The sequence below is a fragment of the Verticillium dahliae genome, genomic scaffold (assembly GCF_000150675.1).
Source record: "Verticillium dahliae VdLs.17 supercont1.28 genomic scaffold, whole genome shotgun sequence".
Classification (NCBI taxonomy): Eukaryota; Fungi; Ascomycota; class Sordariomycetes; order Glomerellales; family Plectosphaerellaceae; genus Verticillium; species Verticillium dahliae.
The window spans coordinates 252,937-269,506 of NW_009276942.1; the positions used below are offsets into that span (position 1 = coordinate 252,937).

Here is a 16,570-nt window from a genome sequence, read left to right on the forward strand (position 1 = left end):
TCAACTGCATCGTAAAGAGCTATCAACTCCTCAGTACACGTACAAGTTGATCGCGCCCGGGTCCCGCTCCCTCAGCTTCTTGTTTTGGTGCTGGAGTGATAACCGCATAACCCACGCGCAGATAATAACTCCAAAAGAGAAGCCAATGCTTGCCAGCATGGCCGTCAGGTAGCGGGGCTCGTCCTTGCTCGGCCAGAGGTAAGGAGTGTACACGCTGGCCAGGTTACCCATAGTGTTGCACATGGCGATTGCCACGGCCTTCTTCTCATCCGTCTGGCCAACAACACTGGCCGTCCACGCTAAAATCAGATTATTTACCCCGTAAGTGAAGCCACAGAAGATAAAGATGCCCACCATGCGTGCGGGGACGTTGAGGGTGGCGACAGAGAGGGCGAAGCCAAGGATGGCGAGTAGCTTGCTGATGGTGGTGTGCCACGTGCGTTCGTTGTAACGGCCGGACGACCAGGACACGGCGACGCTCATGCCGCCTGCAAGGAGGTAGGGGGGGCACGTCAGGGCCAGGGTGACGGTCTTGCTGTAGCCCAGGGTCTCAATGACGGTAGGGAGGAAGTTCTGCGGCGATGCATGTTAGCGTTGTTTTTCAGACCCCGACAGAAACTTGGTTGACGCACCTTGAAACCATTGGCCGATAGATGCAAGTTGTCCATGAGACAGAAGACCCAGACGCGCCAGTCCGAGGCGGCCTCGCGGAGACCAGTCCACACGCTGGTGGCCTCGCGACGACCGGTCTGGTCGGTGTAGATGCGGGCATGGGCGAGCTCGCGCTCCTCCTGGTTCAACCAACGAGTCTTGAGAGGGCTGTCGGGCAGAGTGAAGAATGCAAGGATGGCGACGAGGATCGACAGAGCGCCCTGGATGATGAAGACCCTGTTCGCGGCAACATTAGCCATTGGTCTTCTGGTTTGTGGTTTCCCGCGTTCGCTTTCTTTGAACCTACCATTGCCAGCCGGCGAGGCCCTGCTTGCCGTCAAGGTTGAAGATGGCGGCAGCGATGAGTCCGGAGAAAGAACTAGCCAGCATGTTGCCGGTGTAGAAGATGGCCATGCGAGTGGCGATTTCCTTGCGGGTGTAGAACATGCTGATCATGTAGAGAGCGCCAGGGTAGAACTGCGACAGTTAGACAAGGCGCCAACGGATGCGTCGTTGTGAAAACATACAGGTGCCTCTGTGATGCCGAGGAGGAAGCGGCAGACGAGCATGGTCTCGTAGTTGTGAGCCTTGTAGGTAAGAAGACTGGTGATGGACCACGCCATGCAGAAACCTAGCATCATTAGTCATCGACGTTCACTGTTGCTTCCAAAAAGGGTGCCTACCGGACATGTACCAAGATGGGCGCACACGGTTGAGGATCATGTTGGAGGGAATTTGACCACACAGATAACTTGATCAATTAGTCATGGTTCCTGCGGTTGTTCGAGTGATATGCGAAGATACTTACCCCACAAACAAGATGGAGACACAGGTATTGTACTGTGTTCCGACGAGACCAAGATCATCTTCGAGATCATTCAGTCGTCCGTTGATCATAGCATTGCGATCGAGCTGGATTGCCTCTGTTAGTATGACTCCACATCATGGCATGGAATATCAGTGTTGCCCCAGCTGTAACAGCCGGGCACGAAACACTGGGTCGCGAAACTACCAGAGACCAGACTTACGAAGTTGAAGAAGTACATGAGCCAAAGAATGGGCTGAATTTGTCAGTCACAGAACCTCCTAAAGACAGAAGGATACTCACCAGCATGAAGCGGTCGAGCTTCTTCACAAGCGCAATCTCTCTGGGATCTGTTTTCTTGTGCGAGCCGAACTGGTCGAGCTCTTCCTGGCCGCCCTTCTCGAAAACGCCATCATCATTGGACGCCTCGACGTGGGAGATGTGATTCTTGTCGTCGCCAGCGCCAGTGGGCGATGCTGGTTGGGCAGACATGTTGAAAAGCCTCTGGCGTGTGTTTGGTCTGGGTTCTGTTGTCGAAACTCGTGGTGGTAGCAGTGATCGTCGACCCTGTGGCTGCTGACTCGAAGGTGAAGCTGCTGGATCTCGGAACCCAGGGTGACGTCTCTGGATGGGTTTATACTTGCATCTTGACAGATGAACGCCAGATCTAACCACCTGTTTCTAGGAGATAAAGGTGTGCTGAAACGACTCAACAGCTGGGGGACCAGCCTTTTCCGACTTCGCCAGTTTGCGGGGAAGCTGGGGCAGATAGTATGGGGGAGGGGGTGTGGGGGCTTCTACTGCAACAAGGACAAGGGCTGACCATGCACTGACCTTTCATTCCACCAACCTCGATGCAGTGCCGACCAAAAGTGGTGTGAGCGCCGTGTCGGATAAACCAGATTCGTGATGATGGTGCATGTAATCTACTTTTCCGGCCACATTACTTTCCCGAACCCTGCCGTCACGGATCGGCAGAGACAAGCCAACGCGCGGGGGAGTTGAGGGGAGGTTGGAGATGGAGAACTCAAAGGATCATGCCCAGGCCGTATTGACGGCACGCGATACCACGGCATGCCAACGGAAGCTCATCGGTATCCCGGCAGGTCTCCTATTGGACGCCATCAACAAATTCGGGGCATGAGGGGTTCGAGCTTGAGCTTATAGCTATGTCGAAGCCAGCAAGGCTCAGCTTCGCGTGGGTGTGAGAGACGCGCCATAGCTTACTCCCTTTTCGGGTTTTGATCACAAAGGTTCCCAAGCAACAATGACAGACACCAGCTTCTTCAGCGACGGCCAGGCCCTCGTGGTTGACAGCCTGCAAGGGTTGGTCGATGTCAGCCCCGAGCTCGTCTTCAATAAGACAATCAAGAGTACAGGCCAACCCCGTCCCTAGGCAGTCCCTTGCCATCACACCCTGCTAACCTTGAGTCAGCCATCTCGAATGCACACCACGACCCCTCCAATCGCGTTACTCTCATTTCCGGTGGAGGTGCTGGCCACGAGCCGGCCCATGCAGCCTTTGTTGGTCGCGGCCTGCTCAGCGCTGCTGTCTCAGGCAATATTTTTGCCTCTCCGTCTGTTTCCCAAATTGTGGAAGCTATTCGCACAGTTGGTGGCAGCGCGGGCACCATACTAATTGTGAAGAACTACACTGGTGACATCTTCCACTTCCACCTTGCAGCCGAAAAGGCCAGAGCTCGATGGGGCCACAGGGTTGAGGTCCTGGTGGTTGGGGATGATGTGGCGGTGGGACGCCAACGCAGCGGCAAGGTTGGCCGACGAGGCCTGGCGGGCACAGTCCTTGTCCACAAGGTTCTTGGGTCACTGTCTGCTCAGGGAAAGTCGATCGACGAGCTGTTGAGCGTCGGCAAGCAAATTGTTGATGGTCTCGTAACCTGTGGTGTGTCCCAGGGACACGTTCACATACCTGGCACCGCCGTCGATGCTGATGCCGCAAATGTCAAGATTGAGCTGGGCATGGGTATTCACAATGAACCTGGATGCCAGGTTCTTGACTCGAAGCCCAGTCTTGACAGTCTGTTGAACAGTATGCTCGACTTGCTGCTCAAGGCCGACGATCCTGATCGGGCATTCGTCAATTTCGATGATGCCAAGAGCTCCGTGCTTCTTGTGAATAATTTGGGAGGCACGTCACAGCTCGAGTTGAGCGCAATCACACGCCACACGGTCCAGAAGCTGAGTACGTCGACCTCCTTGGCTGAAGAGCTCCCGAGCGTGACTAACACACTTACGCAGATTCCCGGGGCATTCAACCAACACGCATTCTGTCCGGTACCTTGATGACGAGCTTGGATGCATCGGGCTTCAGTATAACCATCCTCAAGGCCACGGACGAAATCATTGCCAGTCTCGACTCCCCGACGACGGCTATCGGATGGCCTCAAACGTACTCGGCTTTCAAGCCACACACAGGCGAGCGTGTCCTCGAGTCTGCCTTTGAGAAGTCTTCAGACAACACCTCCAAAGCCTCTGGCCCAAAGTGTACGCTCAGCTCCTTCATCTTGCTTTCCATGGCACCAGCTGACCACGACTTATAGTAATCCCTCAAGCATTCAACTTCTCGGTCACGCAAGCCTGCCAAGCCCTGCTCGCTGCCGAACCACAAATCACACATGACGATCGTATTGTCGGAGACGGCGACTGCGGCGCGACGCTATCCCGCGGCGCAAATGCCGTGCTCAAGGTCCTCTCCGAGAGCCCCGTCACAGAGTCAACCACAGCAGGCGCTGCTATGATGTCGATCGCTCACGCAATTGAAGAGAGCATGGACGGTACATCTGGTGCCTTGTATGAGCTCTTCTTTACCGCTTTTGCCGCGGCTTTGCAAAACTCCTCCGGCGAGACTGTCAGCACAGAAATCTGGAGTCAAGCAGCTGGCAGCGCCCTCGAGCGGCTCCAGGCCATGACGCCTGCGAGAGTGGGAGATCGCACAGTGATGGATGCTCTGATTCCCTTCATCGATACCTTGCAGAAGGAAGGTGACTTGGCGAAGGCGGTCGAAGCTGCTAGGAAGGGCCGCGATAGTACCAAGGGTATGGAAGCGAGTCTGGGTAGGGCAGTCTATGTTGCTGGTGAAAACTGGGCCAAGGTACCTGATCCCGGTGCCGAGGGTATCGTCGCTATTGCTGAGGGCATTGCCAAGTTGTCTTCACAAGAAGGGCAGTAGGCGCGCCTTCCTTCCCTCTTCAAAATTTGTGACAGATGCATAACGGAGCAACCGGGAGGAAACCGATGACAGAGGTCCGACTCGAACCGAGATTTGGAGGAGAAACAACTCCAAGAACGGAGAGCTGAGGTTCCTGGGTACATTGAGAGCTAGGGGGACCAGAATCGACAGGTGATGAGAGCTATCATTTTCTATCTTACAATTCAACCAGAGCTTCCTGCGTACCGTTTCCTACCTGCTTTGGGAGCTTAACTAAAAGAAAAGCTGTTGTTGAGGCCTGATTGTGGCACCGCCGACACATCATTCTGTGGCAGACTTGACACTTGTTAATGAAGATCCACAGTTCCTCTTCGCACACCTCGCATCTGTGGCGTCCATATACGATGACCCAGTTGTGAACGACGCACTCGTGATTCACCCGCAAATGATTAGCCCGCGCCACGACAGCCGCATTATCAGCGCGTGCACGCCTGTTGACTTGATGTCGGGCAGTATCCACAAGTCGAGCTTCGTCCCAGACTGGACACTTGCAGATTTTCCACACCTCTCCACAACAGTAACAGAATTCGGCGCCACAATGGCAGGCTGGGACAACGTGATTAGCAATGAGCAGGCATCGATTTGACAGAACCTACTAATGTGATTGCAGCCCTGTACAAGATCCGTGGTCCTTCCGCAGAGGTTGCAGCGCATCCACCCGTTCCTCTTGCACAGTCGCAGAAAGACAGCGTCTTCATTGTTGATGGAACATTCTCCATCGTGCATCGCCTGTTTGCATAATGCACAAGTGGTTTGTTCGCACTTTGGGCAATGCGCAACGTTGCCGTCATGGGTATCAAGCTGGATGAATGCAGAGCAAGTCTTGACATGGCAATAAACTCTGTTTGGGGTTTTGAACTCCTCCCTCTTTGCTTTGAAGTCGGCAAAAAGCTCATCGGACAGGATGTGGCGGCTTGGCTCGAGCGGGATCGGTATTCTGCAACACTTGGGTGGGAAGCTCTTCTCGCACTTGATCGACATCGCGGCCAGCTTCGATAGACAGATGCCACAATAGCGGTGTTGACAGGGGACTTGAGACAAGTCGCATGGTTTCAATGCTTGGCTGCAGCTGACGCAAGCCTCGTAAGGCTCCTCGGTGTCCGTGTTGAGATGCTTGTTTTGATCAGAGGGCTTACTGTTCAACTCCTGGGGGTGTGCGTGTTCGGAATCCGTGGCTCCTTCCTCTTGCTCTTCCAAGTCGACTGCGTTAGGCCCTGCGGGCTCTTCAGCCGAGACATTCTAATCATCCTCAGCAGTTGCATCCTTAAGCAACACGGGCGCCTCAGGATGACCAGCCTCAGCAACACTAGCATTGGCATGCTCAGCGCAGTCGACTGCAAGGGGCTCTTGGGCAATTGGCTCCTCAAATTGGCCTACGACAGCGACGCCAGTATCGACAAGGCGTTGAGCATACTGGCGATTGGCAAGGACAGCACCGAGGGCCTGTAGCTCGCGTGCTTGTGGAGCTCTCAAGGGATCATCTTGGTCCATGTTGCTGATATCATGGCGGAGAAACTGCACAACCAGCTCAAGCGATTCGTTGTCCATACCAGAGATGTCCATGGCTCAGGCTTGGAAGGGCGCTGGTGAAATTGTCTTCCGTGTCGGATCTTGGCAAGATCGAAGTGAGGCGAGTCCTGAGACAAAGCCACATTGGCAAGATATGGTACAAACCCTACAAGGAAGTTCGCCTTGTAGAGTGACGGATGAGCTTACCTCAAGCGGTGATAAGTGCGATCGAGACAGAGTTGAGCTGGAAACACGGCCAGGGATGCGTACGGAACAAATCCAGGGAAAGGGTAGGATGACTTTACAGTCGACGAAATAGAAGCATCGAGTGTTCTTGCAATCTAATGTCTGCGAGTATAAGACCAGAGGCGTGGAAACGACGACGACCAGGACCCTATATTGGTGCTCAATGAAAGAAGGAAGTGTGGGAATGAAGGAAGTGTAGGAATGAGGAAAGCGTAGGAATGAAGGAAGTGTAGGAAAGAAGGAAGTGTAGGAAAGAAGGAAGTGTAGGGGAGAGATTAGTGTTGGGAACTCCGGTAAGGGAAGAGGAAGGGAGGCTTAGAATCGTTAGCCTCCGTTCAAAGAAAGAGGCAGTCTTTGCAATACTTACCAAAAGTTGAAATCGTTCCTGCCTGAACTTGTGGTGTGGGTGGTCCAGATCTTTGGCTGCCTTCAGGCCCAAACTATGGAAGAGGGTGGAGAAACGTCCCTGAGCTGACAAGGCAACAGTCGACAGACCATGATAAATAGAAGGAAGGAGGTCGCCTAGCAAGAGGACGGTGGGGGAGAGGGGAAGAGAGGTGAAGAAGTGGGATTTTGTTGTTGAAAAGATCCAGTACGGCACATTGCGTGTGTACGCCTCCATACCGACGGCTCGAAGGGTGCGATCTTTCCGTGCAAAGATCAGGTAAGCTCCAGACGATTTGTGATCCAAACATGTGCGAAGGACCAAGCCCTACGTCAGGATTTTCTTGACAAATGGCGATTTACAGAGAGGGCGGAGTTGTAGAAGGGCGGACTGATGGAAATGGGAGAGAGGAGTTTACCATACTATCCCGCGACAGTGAGGCAGAAGTGTGTCCCAATTGATCCCATTCGTCTAACGAAAGAGATGGGTTCTATGGTAAACACGCGTATTGAAGTGATGGATGAGGTTCCGGATCCATAGCGATATTGTCGTCGGGGTGTTCTGGTATGAGGAGGGGGGAGTTGAGAACCGAGGACCAAGACAGGGCAGCGACAAGTAACCGTCGGTGAAGATCTCCGCTTGAGCCATGCAATGGTAGGAATGTCCAAAGACATGCCATTACCAAGGGCAAACAGGATATGTTCAAGGTAGTTTGTGATCGAAACATTGGCAAAGGATCACCTTCTACCAGGGACCTTTCTTCGTCGGGCCATCGGTTTCAAGGGGAGCGCGAAGAAGAGAATCAATCTGTGTGAAGAGGGTAGAGGCAAGAAATAAGATGCAACAACAAGGAAACTTTAGGTTTAGGCATGCGGTATGAGTAGAGCCAAAACTAGGCAGCAAACTTTTAGGTAGTTGCTCCACAAGCCTACCCATCACGTAAGGCAAGGTATCCAAGGTACCAGGTTTCAGTGAATAAGACAGACGATCTGCCAATGCCATTGGCCCAGCAGTATATGATTCCTACAGAGACTTCTCTTCATCTGCCATCTGCCCCAATATGTCGCTCCATTCCTCCCAGACGCCTTGAGCCAGTGTGCCTTTCAGGGGCAGCCTGCCGCCCTTCAGGTGACCGAAGCCCAGAACTTTGAAGATGGCCTCGCGAATTCCCAAAATACCGTTTTTGACGATGAACTCTTCCGCTGAAGAGACCTTCCACTGCAGACGGCGGACCTCCTCCTGCGTCTCCTCGTCCGCAGGACGCTGGGAAGCCAGCTTGAAGAGTTTCGTGATGGTCTTGGGGTAGATCGCAGCAAGGCCATCAATAACACCAGCAGCATTGAAGACCACAATGGGACCGAGCTGCTGGCCAAAGCCGGAGTAAACGCGGAACTTGCTGTGATCAATCTTGGGGTGAAGCGACACCTGCACGTGGTGTGAGACGTTGCCGTGGGACCTGTTCCACGTTAGCCAGCTTCTCAAAATACCTTACGTGACAATGATTCTCACATCTTGCATCCAACAATCTTGGGGTGTGCTGCCAGCTTGGCGTACGTGTCTATGCTGACCACGAGGTTGTTGGTCACGCCAGGGTAGTTGTATCTGCTCATGTCAGTGTCCACCTTGCACGAACGCACTCGCTGCAGACTCACATCAGGATCGGTAGAGGGCTCTTGTCAGCGACCAAGGTGTACCACTCGACGAGGTTGTCTTGGCTGGCAGCACCGCCAAAGTAACCCGGCGCAAGCACCAGACCCCACTGCGCGCCTGCCTTGGCGGAATCGTCAAGCCATTCGAGAGTCTCGTCGACGCTGTTGACAAGGACACCCGCCATGATGGGGTAATCCTTGTAACCCGCCTCATCGAGGCCCTTGCGAACCCCAGAGATCATGTCCACACGCTCTTGCCGAGACATGTGAATCGCCTCTCCGGTCGAGCCCATCAGCACGAGGCCTGTGATGCCAGACTTGGCGAGATGGACACTGTGGGCGACCTGTTGAGGGACATCGATGGCAGGTTGCAGGCTGGAAGAGTCTGCGCTCTCCTTGAAGAACGTGGGGACCGGCACAAACACGCCATCTGGGGGAGTAGTGTTCGCCATGGTGCAAGAGCTTGTTTGTTCTAGATTCGAGCAAGTCTCTCTGAAAGTTGAGAGAACGAAAGCGGTTCAATCGAAGCCTCCAGAAAGAAATGTCCCAAGTCGAGCACCAAATGCTGGCGAGAACCCGTGTATCTGTATGACGAATAAAGTGAGGGGTCAGAGGTGGGTCGCGGCATGCCGGAGTCGGAGACGTCTGGCGGGGAAAACCGGCGTTCGGGCGCCAACCCGGCACGGGGCGGCATCGGGGTCGATTTTAGCGGTTACCGAGTCCGTCCGTCGGATAAGTGCTTTCGGATAATGACGCGGGGTCAAACCTCAACACCGATGATCCGTTCACGATCTTGACTCTGGGGTTTAAATGAGCATTCATCGACGGGCACGATTACGCCGCACAAACGTGACAAAGTCGTATCGTCATCACTTGCGTAACATTTCATCATGTCTTCCGGACGCTCCTTCAAGCTCAACTCGGGCCACTCGATCCCTGCCGTGGGACTGGGCACATGGGTGAGTTGAACCTCGCTTCGGGGTCGCATGAGCGTCACTGACAATTGTGAGCAATCTGGGCCCAACGAGGTCGCTCGCGCTGTTGAGCACGCTCTGCGTCATGGGTACCGCCACATTGACGCTGCGGCCGTCTACGACAATGAGGAGGAGGTCGGTGCTGGCATCAAGGCCTCCGGTGTTCCCCGCGAGGAGATCTTCCTGACCTCCAAGCTGTGGAACACCCACCACAAGGCAGAAGATGTCGAGGAAGCACTCGACCAGTCCCTCGCCGACCTTGGCACTGACTACGTCGATCTGTATCTCATCCACTGGCCTGTTTCTTTCAGCAAGCCGGCCGAGAAGAAGCAGCGATTCCCCCTCGCCGCCGATGGCGGTGTTGATGTCATCGACGTACCCGCTTCCGAGACATGGAAGGCTATGGAGGCCCTCGTGAAGAAGGGCAAGATCAGGAGTATCGGTGTCAGCAACTTCAGCAGAGCGAGGATCGAGGACCTCCTCAAGACGTAAGTGGCCCCACCAAACCCTGGGAATGCCAGTGCTCACATATTCCAGCGCCGAGATCAAGCCCGCAGTCAACCAGATTGAGGCTCACCCCTATCTTCAGCAGCCCGAGCTTCTAGAGTGGTCCAAGCAGCAAGACATCCTCATCACTGCCTACAGCCCATCTGGAAACAACATCTACAACCTTCCCAAGGCGCTGGATGATCCTGAAGTCGCGGCCATCGCCAAGGAGGTCGGTCGCCAGCCCGCCCAGGTCCTCATCCAGTGGGCCGTTCAGCGTGGTACTGTCGTCCTTCCCAAGTCTGTGACGCCGAGCCGCATCGAAGAGAACTTCCAGGACTTTGAGTTGCCGGCTGCTGCTCTGGAGCGTATCAACAAGCTCGACAAGAACCACAGGTACAACATGCCGGCTCGCCTGGGTGTCGACGTCTTTGGAGAGCACGACGAGGCTTTCCTGAAGAAGGCACGGGCGGACTGGATCGCGGCACAGAAAGCGGCAAAATAGACTATAGAGTACCTAGCATAGACAGCAATGAGCATTTGCATTTTAGCCTGACTGCGTTCTGTTGGCAGCCCCAAGATAAAGTGCATGATGCCTTGTCCCTATGCAGTAACGTGATGTCTCGAGCCCTGTCAGATTTCGATACTGGAAAACATTGCCTATCCTAACGCAACAATGGCTGATGTGAGATGCAGCAGACGACCTGACAGCGCCTCCTTTCTTTTCCCCGCGTGAATATGAGATCGTGGTGTCTTCGGAAACCACCTTGCAACCCCATCAGGTAGATCAGCTTACCTGTGAAACTCAATGTCAACTAGCCCTGTCAACGTGGCAACCTCATGCTTTGCCGGCAGCCGGATCGCCAAGACTGGCATTTGCTCTTGCGCAGGCTGCCACCTCAAACGCGTGGCACATACCCTGCGTGCTTGGATGCTTACTCCGAGAGAGCCGCCTTCCTCCTTTCCGAGTGCCGAACATGACATCAGCCCCCTGGGCAAGCATCGCAAACGATACCACAGCCTCCCCCCCCCCCCCCCCCAACGACCTGGGCACCCCCACGTTCAACTGAAAATGCCCGGCTAGGGCCGCTTGTGAAATCCGGGCTGACGCCGACGTCGGCAACCTCTCGGCCCCACACGTAGAGGCGTGATTCGTGGACGGATACATTTCCGGCCGATGTCTTTCGCCGGAGAGCATCGGATGTCAAGCAGCTCGCCCAATCACTCGACTCATCGTACAAAACTGAGAAAATGGGCACGAAGACAGGCCAACGCGCACACGCAGGTAACTGTACGCTTACGAGAAACTTCATCCCGTATCATTCTTGGAAGCTCCATCACTCACTCACTCAGACAGACAAGAAAATGGGCAAAATTGCAAAAATTGAGTACTTCCGGGTGCCGCCGCGGTGGCTGTTCGTCAAGATCACCGACGATGCGGGGAACGTAGGATGGGGTGAGGCATCGCTTGAAGGCCACACCCAGGCGGTTGAAGGCTGCTTGGATGCTTGGATTTCGCAGTACACTGGAATGGAAGCCGAGTAAGTCACACCGAAATCTAGACGATAAGGGCCCGATTACTCACATGATGCAGTGAGATTGAGCAGATTTGGCAAAAGTCTTGGCGCATGGGCTTCTACAGAGGCGGTCCCGTATTCATGAGCGCTCTGGCTGGACTCGACATTGCTCTTTGGGATCTCAAGGGTAGGTGAACGCCTGGTGTTTCTGCTGCCATGAGTTTGCTGACGAGCAATCAAAGCCCGGAAACTCAACGTTCCTATCTACCAGCTGTTGGGCGGCAAGGTGCGAGATACGATCAAAGTGTATGCATGGATTGGCGGCGATCGGCCCGCCGATATTGAAGCGCAAGCGTAGGTTGCCTCTCGGGCTATGTCCCGTTAACCATCCAACTGACAAGTCTCAGGCTGTCGCGCAAGGCGCAAGGGTTCACTTGCGTCAAGATGAATGGCACTGAAGACTTGGCTTGGCTCGACTCCCCTGCTGCACTTGACGCCTGCGTCGAGCGTGTCAAGACGGTCAAGGCGACGGGCATGGATGCCGGCGTCGATTTCCACGGACGAGTGCATCGACCCATGGCTAAGCAGTTGGCAGCACTGCTGGCTCCGCATCGGCCGCTCTTCGTGGAGGAGCCTTTGCTGTCGGAACACATTGAAGGCATCAAGGCATTTGCCCAATCTACCACGACACCCATTGCACTGGGAGAGCGACTTCACAGCCGATGGGATATCAAGCCGTACCTCGAGGCGGCGTGCGTCGACATTCTGCAACCGGACATTTCTCACGTTGGTGGCATCTCAGAGCTTCGTCGCATCGCCGCCATGGCGGAAGCATATGACGTGCCCATTGCACCGCATTGCCCCTTGGGTCCGATTGCGCTCGCCGCCAACATCCAGGTCGATGCAGCGACGCCTAACTTTGCGATCCAAGAGATGAGCCTCGGCATCCACTACAACACGGGCGGCCACGACCTGCTCACCTACATCAAGAACCCGGAGATTTGGAATGTCGAGAACGGGTACATTCCGTTGATGGCAGGGCCGGGTCTTGGTATCGAGATAGACGAGGAGAAGATCAGATTGTTAAGTCAGGGTGCTGAGCCGTGGGTCAGTCCGGGCTTCGTCGGACCGGGCGGCGAGCTGCGAGAATGGTGAAGAGTTCTAGACACATCCTTTTTGCTGCAGGGGAATCCATTTCCGGCAGGCCATTTCCCTCCAGCCTTGCGGGGGTTAAGGGATCAGGGACCAGGGTGCTTCGTACATTGCATGGCGTTGTAAGAATCAAACGGGGGTTACTTCGCGCGTTCGAGGCACAGCTCTTCATAGGACCATCCACACCAACTGGTGAGACCAGAGCCGCCGTCCCCTGAACTGACTAGCCACGATTCGTTAGTCTCCGTTCCCCCGGTAGAGCATACTGTGAAAAGGCTGTAGGGCATTGTCCCGTGGTTCCATCTATCGGATGGCCTCCCAAGCCTCCCCCGCGAACGAAACCCCGCGTCTTTCTCCCCGCATATGAAGGGTCCACACTCATCTCTCGGCCTTCGTCGTGACTCGTGCCGATGTTGCGCACGGAATACAAAACAACACATCACCACGCGTTCTCCGCCCGCCGCCCACCCCCCCCCGACGCCCTTTTCCGTCACAACGGTCCCCACGGCCAACCAACACCTTATCGCCGCCGCGCCGTGCAGTTCACTGCAGTGCCCGCTCAGCCCGACAAGTGAGCTCATCATGGACACCGACCGCCGGACCAGCCTCGTCAGCAACAATGACTCTGGCCTTGGTCCCCACGGTCATGATCACTCCGATCCCGAGGACCATGAATCACCGCCCTCGAAACAGCGCAAGCCGCCCCATGTGAGGAGCCGTGCCAGCAGAGCTTGTGACCGTTGCAAGGCGTAAGTCTTATAATACCCCATTTTCGTAGCGGTGATGTGGACTGTGTTGTGGTGCTTGGGACGGTGGTGTGTGATCTTGTATGATCTCATCTCGTTTTCATCGAGCTCGCTTGCTCGCTTGTTCATCCATTCATATTCATACATGTCCATACATTTCATCCCTTAACCCTGGAGCATCACTTGCTTCCTTACTCCATCAGGCTTACTAACCCAACCTTGCTCCAGTCGGAAGACTCGATGCTCGGGCAAATACCCTTGCGCCCTCTGCTCACGTCTGCGGCTGGAGTGCAAGTACACAGCTTCCTATCGACGCGGCCGTCTGCCTTCCATAGAAATGGAGACTGGTGACCTGGTCGACACCGTCGCCAACCCTCCAGGGGCCAGGCCGTCTAGCCAGCAGCAACACCCGTCTTCGGCTGGGCCTCCTGATCACACCCACCACCAGGCAGAGCACATTCCCAGTCCAATATCCATCGGCAACCGGACGCTGGCGCCCCCAGACAACGGACGGGGGCCCTCCACCACCCAGTCGTCACGCAACTCGCCAGAACCAGCGCAGATAGACCGCCAGGGCCACTATGTCGGCCCAGCCTCCGGCGCCTCGTTCCTGCTGAGGATCCAGAGGAAACTGCAGCAGCAGTCCTCCGTCTCCTCCGACGCCTCCATCTTCACCTTTGGCGACCTGCCGCTGCCCGAGTTTGACCCCCGCTTCCTCATCCTGCCCCCACGCTCCGAAGCAGAAGCTCTGCTCTGTAGGTACTTTGAGTTCGCCTCGGCCACGCACCGTTTCTTGCACCGGCCGACGGTGGAGAGGTGGCTGCAGGAGCTGTACGAGACCCACGGCACCATGCGGGAGCAGACGGCCGCCCGAAGCAGGACGGCCCTGCTCTTCATGGTGTTTGCCTGCGCGGAGAATTACCCCAAGTCCAAGGCGGGCAAAGTCGATCCGACATCCAGGTGAGGGCCCTTTTCATATCTGTATTTGATGGCCACTCCATTTTTGCTGACTCGTTCCTTGTAAACAGTGCCCGCTTCTTTTCTGCAGCCGAAGATCAGCTCGTGGCCGAAAAGGGCACCATCCGCCTGACGAGCGTGCAGGCTCGGCTTGCGCAGTGCATCTACCTGCTGTCACACTCGCGTCTTAACCACTGCTGGAGCCTGTTTGGGACCACGGCGCACTTGATGCTGGCGCTGGGCATCCACAGAAAGTCTCGTGTCGATAGCAGCAGCAACCCTGACTATGTCGACTTGGAGTGCCGCAAGCGCACCTTTTGGTGTGCTTACAACCTTGACACCTACCTCAGTGCCGCCCTGGGTCGGCCGAGGACGTTCCATGATGATGACATTGATCAGGTGAGTGTCTGGGTGATGAGGCAGCAATGAAGCTGCATGCTCACAATCTCACAGGAAATGCCCCTCTGCGTCGATGATTACAGGCTGTCGCGTGGTCAGATGAATGCAGCACCGACAAATAGTCTTCAGTCGGTCATGTCAGGCCCTGTGGCACATATGAAGTGAGTTCATCCTGCCGAGTTCCCTCTCCCGGCCCACATGCTGACTTCGACAGGATTTCTCGCATCGTGGCAAATATCTTGCGTGATCTTTACAGCATCCGCCCGCCATCAACAGATAATCAGTTCAAGCTGGCAGCCAGGTACTCGAAAGATATCGACAACTGGCGCAGCGGCTTGACCTACCTGTTGGACACGGACGGTGTTGATCCCTCATTGTTCCAGCCCATCTTCCTCCGCCAACGCAATGTCTTGAACATGGCCTGCTGGCACGCCCAGATCCTCGTCCACCGTCCGTTTCTGCTGAATAATTTCGCCAGCCTCGCCAATCTCGGCTCAACGCGCAACAGGAAAGCAAATCGCAACTCGGAACTGACGGATGAGCATGTTCAGCGATGCCTGGAAGCTGCCATGAACATTGTGGGCCTCGTCGACACCCTCAGCTCTAACGGGCAGCTTTACAACACATTCTGGGTAGGTCATGATTTGAGCTACAAAAAGAAACTCAGTCCGCTGATTAAGAGGGTAACCTGTAGTTTACACACTATTTTGCATTCTGCGCGGTCGTGATGCTTTACGTCTTCTCCATCCAACAGCGCAACTCGCCACTTGAGACTTATCTCCCGGCATTCCATGCTGCGACCAAATGCCAGCAGCAGATCACATCAATCGCAATACCTGGCTCGTTGGCACAAAGATATGGCGTCGTTCTGCAGGAGCTGCGCCTCGAACTGCTACGACAGAACACGCATCTCCTCTCACTTGCAGCGGGGCAGCGAAACGGCAGCGGTGCCGCTGGCGTGCTCCTCGAAGGCGACGAGTCTGTTCTACGCCAGTTCGACAGTGCAGACCTGTTGGCTCTGGGGGCGAGCGAGCTGGCCTTTGGCGCTGGAGCAGGAGCGCCGGATGCCAGCGGGCAGCTCGATATCGGCCAGGATGACGGGCTTGGGTTCCCCGATGCCAGCCCGGGAAGTTCCATTGTCCAGATGACTGGGTGGGGCCAGTTCGATTCACTGGTGAGTGCAGGCCTCTCGCATGAACTGTGTTTTCTCAAGCGTGTTTTTCCGCTGACACTGATCTTCCGTAGGTGACTGGCGGCGTTGGCATGGATGCTTTCCTTGCGGAGGGCGGCATGGAGGGCTGGGATCTGTCCATGGCTGAGGGCATGGGTCAACATTGAGCGAGGAATTCATTGAGTTCATGTCGTCTTGGCGACTTTGGGAGTTTGGCAGGAGCAGCAAAGTAATGGCGGCTAAATGACTTGATCGAAAATAATTGAAGATGCGTCCTTCACACTTGAGCACTAACACTGCATCACACGACAGCGACGGGTCTGTGCTCCCATTGCCACTTGCGGAGCGCTCTCAGAAGCTGCCTCATAGCACACCTCTCTCACATGGTTTTCCGCGTAGTAGCATGTCGTTGACGAGCCATCAACTTTGAGACAAGAACTAGGGAAGTTCAGACTGGGACTCTCAACCTTCGCCCTTTTCCGACCCAGGCACCAAAGCTGGATCTAAGACATGCTGCAGCTGGTCCTTGCGCCGCGACGTAAGCCTCTCCGCGCGGCCGTCCCCCTGCAGTTCCCGAGCCGCATGGTGCATACGGGCAAACCGTCAATGTCTCGCCTGGCCGCCCGGACTAGACCGCCGATGTTCCCTCCGCGACGAAGCACATGATAGTAAAGACTCGTCTCCACACAGGTCT

The 16,570-nt window shown here is 55.3% G+C and overlaps 7 protein-coding genes across 7 annotated transcripts; 4 read left to right on the forward strand and 3 right to left on the reverse strand.

The window, feature by feature from the left end:
- On the reverse strand, window positions 1-1,948 carry VDAG_09647 (MFS transporter; the record flags this gene model as incomplete). The annotated part of the gene is made up of 8 exons (XM_009658608.1): window positions 1-573; window positions 633-888; window positions 959-1,128; window positions 1,179-1,282; window positions 1,335-1,402; window positions 1,460-1,563; window positions 1,680-1,712; window positions 1,760-1,948. The coding sequence occupies 8 exons, from the start codon at window positions 1,946-1,948 to the stop codon at window positions 31-33; spliced, it is 1,467 nt and encodes a 488-aa protein (XP_009656903.1). The 3' UTR covers window positions 1-30.
- Window positions 1,949-2,723: 775 nt separating this feature from the next.
- On the forward strand, window positions 2,724-4,646 carry VDAG_09648 (dihydroxyacetone kinase; the record flags this gene model as incomplete). Its single annotated transcript, XM_009658609.1, has 4 exons — window positions 2,724-2,829; window positions 2,892-3,659; window positions 3,716-3,961; window positions 4,018-4,646. The coding sequence occupies 4 exons, from the start codon at window positions 2,724-2,726 to the stop codon at window positions 4,644-4,646; spliced, it is 1,749 nt and encodes a 582-aa protein (XP_009656904.1).
- Window positions 4,647-5,924: 1,278 nt separating this feature from the next.
- Window positions 5,925-6,248, reverse strand: VDAG_09649 (IBR finger domain-containing protein; the record flags this gene model as incomplete). The annotated part of the gene is made up of 1 exon (XM_009658610.1): window positions 5,925-6,248. The coding sequence occupies one exon, from the start codon at window positions 6,246-6,248 to the stop codon at window positions 5,925-5,927; it is 324 nt and encodes a 107-aa protein (XP_009656905.1).
- Window positions 6,249-7,848: 1,600 nt separating this feature from the next.
- VDAG_09650 (dihydrodipicolinate synthase) lies at window positions 7,849-8,995 on the reverse strand (the record flags this gene model as incomplete). Its single annotated transcript, XM_009658611.1, has 3 exons — window positions 8,478-8,995; window positions 8,335-8,427; window positions 7,849-8,281 (listed from the first exon to the last, which is right to left on the reverse strand). The coding sequence occupies exons 1-3, from the start codon at window positions 8,924-8,926 to the stop codon at window positions 7,849-7,851; spliced, it is 975 nt and encodes a 324-aa protein (XP_009656906.1). The 5' UTR covers window positions 8,927-8,995.
- A 369-nt stretch (window positions 8,996-9,364) lies between these two features.
- Window positions 9,365-10,439, forward strand: VDAG_09651 (aldehyde reductase; the record flags this gene model as incomplete). Its single annotated transcript, XM_009658612.1, has 3 exons — window positions 9,365-9,433; window positions 9,485-9,936; window positions 9,986-10,439. The coding sequence occupies 3 exons, from the start codon at window positions 9,365-9,367 to the stop codon at window positions 10,437-10,439; spliced, it is 975 nt and encodes a 324-aa protein (XP_009656907.1).
- Window positions 10,440-11,185: 746 nt separating this feature from the next.
- On the forward strand, window positions 11,186-12,964 carry VDAG_09652 (galactonate dehydratase; the record flags this gene model as incomplete). Its single annotated transcript, XM_009658613.1, has 5 exons — window positions 11,186-11,225; window positions 11,292-11,475; window positions 11,529-11,638; window positions 11,694-11,805; window positions 11,859-12,964. 5 exons carry the CDS (start codon window positions 11,186-11,188, stop codon window positions 12,604-12,606), a joined length of 1,194 nt encoding a protein of 397 aa, XP_009656908.1. The 3' UTR covers window positions 12,607-12,964.
- Window positions 12,965-13,185: 221 nt separating this feature from the next.
- VDAG_09653 (finger protein) lies at window positions 13,186-16,043 on the forward strand (the record flags this gene model as incomplete). The annotated part of the gene is made up of 7 exons (XM_009658614.1): window positions 13,186-13,352; window positions 13,578-14,309; window positions 14,378-14,705; window positions 14,760-14,866; window positions 14,920-15,337; window positions 15,400-15,879; window positions 15,951-16,043. 7 exons carry the CDS (start codon window positions 13,186-13,188, stop codon window positions 16,041-16,043), a joined length of 2,325 nt encoding a protein of 774 aa, XP_009656909.1.
- Window positions 16,044-16,570: the final 527 nt, after the last annotated feature.